Raw genomic sequence first — 7,431 nt, forward strand, 5'->3', positions numbered from 1 at the left:
ACATGGCTGCAACTGCGGGCAGATATTACGGAGACGGTGGCAGAGCGACCAAAAGACAGAAAACTGAGGACGGAGGAATGACAACTGTAAGACATTATTTCATATCTTTGTAGTTGGCGCATTATACCGTGTTAAAATATGAGGTTTTGTCGATTAAATATACAATTATTTGCTAGACAACGTGGTGCGTTTTACACCGGTGGAAAAAGCTAAGTAGCTAGGTAAACCATTCAAACCCGACTGTAGTGCTTCTGACAAAGGTTTTAAAAATTAACGAATACAATTCATGGATTCGCGGAAACATACGTTACATGTGTGTAAATATATAATTGTATTGTGTTTATGTTTGAATTTTAAGGAGAGCTATGAAGACCCCCATAAACCGCTGCCGTCATCAGTGGTGCACATCAGGGGTTTGGTAGACGGTATTATGGAAGCTGACCTGGTGGAGGCTCTGCAGGAGTTTGGAGCCATCAGGTAAGACCAAGTCCACACCGACTTGTTGTCCTTATGTGCTCCAGATGAGTAAATGTACATGGTGATATACTCAACAGTTTTCCCTCAATTTAAAACCGTTGTCTTTATTAAAAGCTGAGTTGCTTTTTTTATGAGTGATTCATCATCACCTTAAATCTAAGGAAACTAAATTGCAACTTCCTTTACTTAAATGTTAAGTTTTTAGTGGCTCAGAATAGAATAGTTTCAATGAGACTCAATATTGTTTTGTGACACTCCCTGTCATTTTATGGTCATTATTTTCTTTCTCTTTATTTAAAAAAAAGCAATAGATTGTTTTTAATTAATTTTTCAGATGTAATATTGTGCACAAAAAATTTAAAATTCAGGTAATTAGTAGCAATGTAGAAAACTTCATCAACTAAACATCAATTTAGTTTTGCTACCCTTTTCCCTTTTTCAGTTATGTGGTCATGATGCCTAAGAAACGCCAGGCATTGGTGGAATATGAGGACATGAGTGGTTCCTGCAATGCTGTCGCTTATGCTGCAGATAACCAGGTTTACATCGCAGGCCACCCTGCTTTCATCAACTACTCCACCAGCCAAAAGATCTCCAGGCCAGGGGACTCGGATGACAACCGAAGTGTCAACAATGTGCTGCTGCTCACAATTATAAACCCCATTTATCCTATTACCACGGTAAAAGTGTATTTGTTTGTTGTGAAAAGAAATAATATAATTTATATCACAAATGTAAGAATTATCAACTATTGAATGGTCCTTTAGTTTGTGGCATTTCCCAGAGACTGAAGTATTTATAACAATAGTTGTCAGTTTTACTTATAACCACAATTTATTTGATTACAACATTTGTAAATGCTGACAGGTGTTATTTTCTCATCTGTTAAAAAAAGCCTACTTTTTCATTCCAGAATATAACAATATATAATATAATATGGCAGTTCACGTTGGTGCTCTTTGTTTTGTTGTACTATCAGACAACCTCTTAATGTACAGAACATATTTTGCATTTTTTGAAACTAACTAAATTATTCGCTTGGCTTTTACAGGATGTACTCTACACTATCTGCAACAACTGTGGTCCTGTGCAGAGGATTGTGATCTTCAGAAAGAATGGTGTCCAGGCTATGGTTGAATATCCTTTGGTTTGAATATACTGTATATTTTAACTTATTTTTACTAGCCATATGGTGACTGTAATACCATAATATGTTGTTTAAGTGCATATAAAAATTCAAGTCACACTTTTTCTTAATTATTTGCTGCCACATTTGATACTGTCCAAAGTGCCCAGAGAGCAAAAGCCTCTTTGAATGGGGCAGATATCTATTCTGGATGTTGCACACTGAAGATAGAGTATGCTAAGGTGAGTGCCCGACTATGTCTGATCATCCTTTTCACCCGATTTGGGTTTTTAAAAAAGGTAGCAAGAATTTTGTCTAACAATGTTATGTCTGCAGCCTGCACGCCTCAACGTCTTCAAAAACGACCAAGACACGTGGGACTACACAAACCCAACCTTGAGCGGCCAAGGTAAGTCACAAACCAAGTCCTAACAATCTTTAGTTTACTTTCTCTTTTCTTCACATGTCACTATACTGGGTTTTTCTGTCTCCAGGAGTACTGCCTTTGATCACCGTTGTAAATTGTTTTTCATAATTCTTAAGATGTTCACAGGCAGTATCCCTGTGATGCCTTCACAGTCTTGATGTATTTTCACCACAATGTAACTGCACTATGTAAGGGCATGAGGAGCATCCTCATAGGCAGCCATCCTCGAAGACAGTCTTACTGTATGCATGTAAAAAGATCAGTGCACACGTCACTGGACCACACTTAGCCAGACTTTTTGACACAGTTCACATTCTCTATCCAGCATGCTATGGCTGCACATGTGCATGCCACAGCCTATCCCCAACTCAGTAAACACTGGTGACTGTTGCACCTGCCAACACAGTTTTAAACATAGTGGAGATTTTGTTGTGACTTAAATGAGACATGTGTATTTGCCACATAGACTCAAAGGCCTCTAAACACAAGTCTGCCTAAGGTCTCATGAGATGTGAAATGTCTTGTTGCAATTTTTTGAAAGCTGTTCATTTATTGCTAAAAACTATGCCTAGTCAGTAGCTAGCTTCACTATATCAAGCAATACTGACCATGTAATATAAAGATTTGAGCCACAAGAATATTCCTGTTCATTAAATCTCTATTTTATACAACAAATACATTCTATTACCATGAAATTCCTTCCTCTTTATAGTAAAAATATTAGTTAATATCTGCGTGCTGCTACATACAGAACCAGTCAAGCTAGACAGGTCTGTGGCTCTATGATCCTGCTTGTTTGAGATGGGTAAACATTTAACAAAACAAGGCTGTATCAAATTTACATGGAGAACTTACATGTAACAAAAAAAGCAAAAACATATTTCAGATGAGACATGGCTTTTATTTTGAAGAAATGCATGTACAAATTATTCATTTATTACAAACAATCATATTAAATGAAAAGAAATTCTGTATACACAAAAAATATCTAACCAAAAAGTGCAAAAACATTGATTTTATTCCAAGTATAGGTTTTACTAACTATTACTTTCTGGACACTGTTAAAGACATTGCTGTTTGTCAACGACCAGAATAATAATCTGTACATTGCGGGTTTGCTTTTGAACATTTATGCTGTTGTACTTTGTGCTGCCTTATGAAGCAAAGATACTCCTTGTGTCCTCACTGTGCAAAAATCAAACAGGCTTACGTCTAAACAGATACATGCTACAGAGATGCAGTGCTTTCTACGACTACAGCATAACAGCACCCACAGCTAATGTCAATTAGCCCTCTGGCATACATCGGACACAGTGGGGCGGCAAACACTGGAACACAACCTCAACTCAGTACTTGCCAATATCAAGTTCATCATCATCATCATCACCACCACCCTTATCTCCACCACTTGTCGTGGACATTTGACATTTTGGTGGTGGTCTTCATCCACCATTTTAATATGAATGACAGAGGTATCCCAAGGCCACGTGAACAGACACCTCGCATATCCACCACAGACTGATGGTAGAATAACAAGCATCTACCAGCACCTTTTTACCAGTACAGCACATGTGCAGCATCCCGAGGAGTCAACACTCTTGACACACAACATTGATGATTGAAAAGCTGGAGACAGGCATGCGCTCGTTGCGGCCACACCACCTAGCTTTTGGGATGTTCCTGGCATAACACTACTACAGGGAGCAACAGAGGAGATTTCTGACACATTCAGCCTGACCAGGGAACAGATGACACTACATACTGGCGCTGTAAACAAAAAAAGAAGGCTGCACTCTTTCTGAGCTGTAATCTCTGGTGTTCTGTGCCGAACACAACACCACAACACAACGAGGTGAACATTTACGGCAACATACAGAACTCTACTGCAGTGACAGCATATCATCACACAGATACTCCAGATGATTTATTGGCGAGCACTAGATGGCTTTTCACTCCCATTTTCACACAAGAAGAAACATCCACAGGGGGGCAAGTGAAGACACAACCATCAAACAACATCAAGCATACGCACAGAGGCAAACAGTATAAAAATCCTTTCCCAGCCTTGCCTACATTTAAGGACTCTGGTGTGTTGTTTTTCCCTCTGCCTTCCTCCCCATTTTCCTCTCTCTGCTTTTCTTATGTTGTTTCTGCGTTATTTCATTGACCCCTTTTTGCACTGGCCTACAGTGATATCTTTAACACCTCCTGTGTGATGCAGGTTTGGCTCAGTGTTTCTGTGGACTGACAGCCCACTCTGACATGGTGCAAATGTCCTGCTTTGTGGTCAGATCACGGTAAGCTGGAATTGAGCCTCCTACTCCAACTTTTAAAACAAACTGGCAGCGTGCACACACCAGGGATGGATCTGTGGATGTACTTTTGTTTCTGATGGTTGGGATGGAAGGAGGAAAAGAAGACAAATAAGGCTTGAGAGTCAGTTCAGGCTGGAGTCAGAGGTTGGCGGGTTGCTGAAGACTGCCCCCTACCTGCCCACTGTGTTCTATGCTCCATGTGTGGTGCTGTAAGTACTTCAAAGAAACTCATGGGTAACCTGATTGTTTGACAAAGTGGGTGAATGAATGCAAAAGATGGTTATACAATTATGAGACAGTGTCTGACAATCTATAACTATCTATTATATGTTAAGGCAGTATGTCTAGAACGCCTGTTCTGGATTTACTGGATGGATTTCCAAATAATTTCTAGGCTATAAGAACAAAATAACTGCAGTAAAATCCTACCTTTTTCATTTCATTTTATAGCTTTAAATTCCCATGGCTTCATTTTGACACATATTCACAGTAGAGTTTTAATCTCAAACTCCACATACCTTAATGCTGTGTGGGTTTCTTTTGAACTGTTGTTAAATTGAATGGTCCAGAATCCAAGAAGTTGATGCTATATTTTCATCAAATTCTTGTTCTCAGGACTAAACTTGGGCCAGAGCCAAATTCATGCAGGATGAGTTTTGGAAAATTAGTTTAGCTCCCTTTGTGCTTTTGCTCATTATTTCTTGGGGTGGGTGGTTTTTGTTGTGCTTTTGTACATGATTTTAGGAAAATTAGTCTGTGGAAAAAATGTTGTCCAATAAGTCCGTGCTCTGATAAAAAAAAAAAAAAAATTTATTTTAACTGTGATTATAACTCAATATTGAAGCATGCATAAATATATAATTGCCAATTACGTGAGTTAGTTTGTTCTGTTAATTCTGTGAATGGGCCCTTGAATTTTGTTCTATAGAGGACTGACATTGTACATATTATTTTGATATAATGGTGTGTTGTAGTCCAAATATTTGATGTCTGTCATTCCTGATGTTTAATTTGTGTCTCAAATCAGTTTTTTTAATAGTTTCCAATAAAACACAGTTGGATCACTGGTGCTGTTTATGGCACTGACTCATATTCTGATCTCTGACCTTCAATCAAATGCTTTGTATCGTCATGTCAATGCAGTTTTTTCAAATTTCAAAGTGAAGCTTATTTTGGATTTGACATGTATATGTATGTGTACCTGCACAGATGCTGACGGTGAAGGCAATTGGAACAGTTCACAAGGTGTGTGTATTTACTAGGATATCTCATGAAGTAGATCTTTAAAGTGCTTCTTTGGGGTTTTTTTATTATTTGAAAATGTAAACATTTAAAAATCTCCATTATGTCAAATTCCTAAAAGAGCTGAGTGCCTGCAAACACACAACGTTGTCTTGTGTTGCTTGTCTTTCACTGTCATTCACCCTGTCACATCGCTTGCTTATTAGCGTAAGTCTTGTATTAATGCAAGTTATTATTTACTGTTACAGATACCAATGCCAATCCCAACAAACGTCAGAGGCAGCCTGCTCTTCTAGGAGACCATCCTCCTGATTATGGTCAGTATGCACAAAATGTTGTCCCGGTATATGGAATAATGTAAGGCTCTTTCTTTAGCTGTGCCTTGTATTCTCTTTTAAATGAAGCTGGCCCCCAAGGTGGTTACCATGCTTACAGTGAAGAGGGCTACGGTCCTCCTCCTCACCACCGCATGGGGCCCGGAATGGGTGGGCGTGGTCGCAGTAGCCAGCGCTATGGCCCTGGATATGGACCACCACCTCCTGAGTATGGTCCTCATGCCGACTCTCCAGTTCTTATGGTGTATGGACTTGAACCATCAAAGATCAATGCTGACAGGGTCTTTAACATCTTTTGCCTCTATGGAAATGTAGAGAGGGTGAGTGAAAGGTCTTGAAAGAGACAAAGACAGTTTTGCTCATTGTCCATAAGTCATTCCTTATGTAATAGTCATTAAACTAGATCATTCTTTTCCATAGGTGAAGTTCATGAAGAGTAAACCTGGAGCTGCAATGGTGGAGATGGGAGATGGGTATTCTGTGGACAGAGCAATCACTCATCTCAACAACAATTTTCTTTTTGGACAGAAGCTCAGTGTTTGGTACAAACTACTCTTTACAACTTAAGAAAATAGTGCCATAAAAAACCCCTCAAAGAGAATACAGCATTACATCATACAGATGACGAACTAATGTTGAGTATGTTTTCTGGCCAGTGTGTCTAAGCAGCAGGCCATTGTGCCTGGACAGTGTTACCAGTTAGAAGATAACACCAGTAGCTTCAAGGATTTCCATGGCTCACGTAACAACCGCTTCACCTCTCCTGAGCAGGCAGCTAAAAATCGTATCCAACACCCCAGCAATGTCTTGCACTTCTTTAACGCACAGCCTGACATCTCTGAGGAGATTTTCAACCAGGTAATACAGAGCGTTAACAGGAACCTTAAATGAAAAGTTATCTTGTCAAGTGTTTCACATATCTTTGTGTCTTGTAGGTCTGCGATGAAATGGGGATCAAGAGTCCCACAAGTGTAAAGCTTTTCAATACAAAAAGTGAGTAACAGGGATTATTAATTGTTTAAATCATAAAATGGTGGATAAGAGTAGTGTTTTCATAGTAGGAGTTGTCATGATGACGAGATGTTTTAACATCTGTTATGAGGTTAGATGCATTAACACTAATTATTGTATTCAGTTTGGGTGTGTTTTTTCCCTGTTTGATTAATTAACGACTGAAATACAGTATACTGTATTGTAAGATCTGCCTTCAAATGCAGCCACCTAGTTAAGTATATACAGTATGTTCATTTTAGTTGATCTTAAAAAGTTTTGTGTACCTTGTAGGTGAGAGAAGTTCATCTGGCCTGCTTGAGTGGGAATCGATCAGTGATGCGATGGAAGGCCTTGCTATGATGAACCATTTCCAGATGAAAAACCCAAGTAAATGCTTATCATTATATCACATACATATTCACGTTACCAAAGGACATTTTATGTGAGTTTTGTATATTCTGTACTTTGTTTACTTGGTTGATCCTTATAAATCTTCTGCTTTCTGCTCCAGGTGGG

At 38.9% G+C, this 7,431-nt stretch overlaps 1 protein-coding gene across 1 annotated transcript; it reads left to right on the plus strand.

Annotated features, from left to right (window-relative positions):
* Window positions 1-2: 2 nt before the first annotated feature.
* LOC103394992 (heterogeneous nuclear ribonucleoprotein L-like) lies at window positions 3-7,425 on the plus strand. The gene is made up of 13 exons (XM_008332517.3): window positions 3-86; window positions 359-477; window positions 920-1,157; window positions 1,529-1,614; window positions 1,749-1,845; window positions 1,940-2,012; window positions 5,555-5,590; window positions 5,836-5,904; window positions 5,992-6,242; window positions 6,343-6,464; window positions 6,579-6,780; window positions 6,858-6,915; window positions 7,207-7,425. Exons 1-13 carry the CDS (start codon window positions 3-5, stop codon window positions 7,359-7,361), a joined length of 1,590 nt encoding a protein of 529 aa, XP_008330739.1. The 3' UTR covers window positions 7,362-7,425.
* Window positions 7,426-7,431: the final 6 nt, after the last annotated feature.

This window comes from Cynoglossus semilaevis, chromosome 19 (assembly GCF_000523025.1).
Source record: "Cynoglossus semilaevis isolate Cse_v1.0 chromosome 19, Cse_v1.0, whole genome shotgun sequence".
Lineage (NCBI taxonomy): Eukaryota > Metazoa > Chordata > Actinopteri > Pleuronectiformes > Cynoglossidae > Cynoglossus > Cynoglossus semilaevis.

Excerpts from the sequence above, each read along its gene's own strand:
- LOC103394992 (XM_008332517.3), top strand. The coding sequence starts at position 3 with ATGGCTGCAACTGCGGGCAGATATTACGGAGACGGTGGCAGAGCGACC. Across the intron at positions 5,591-5,835 it reads CAATTGGAACAGTTCACAAG|ATACCAATGCCAATCCCAAC; the intron begins GTGTGTGTATTT and ends TTACTGTTACAG. Across the intron at positions 6,465-6,578 it reads GGACAGAAGCTCAGTGTTTG|TGTGTCTAAGCAGCAGGCCA; the intron begins GTACAAACTACT and ends TTTTCTGGCCAG.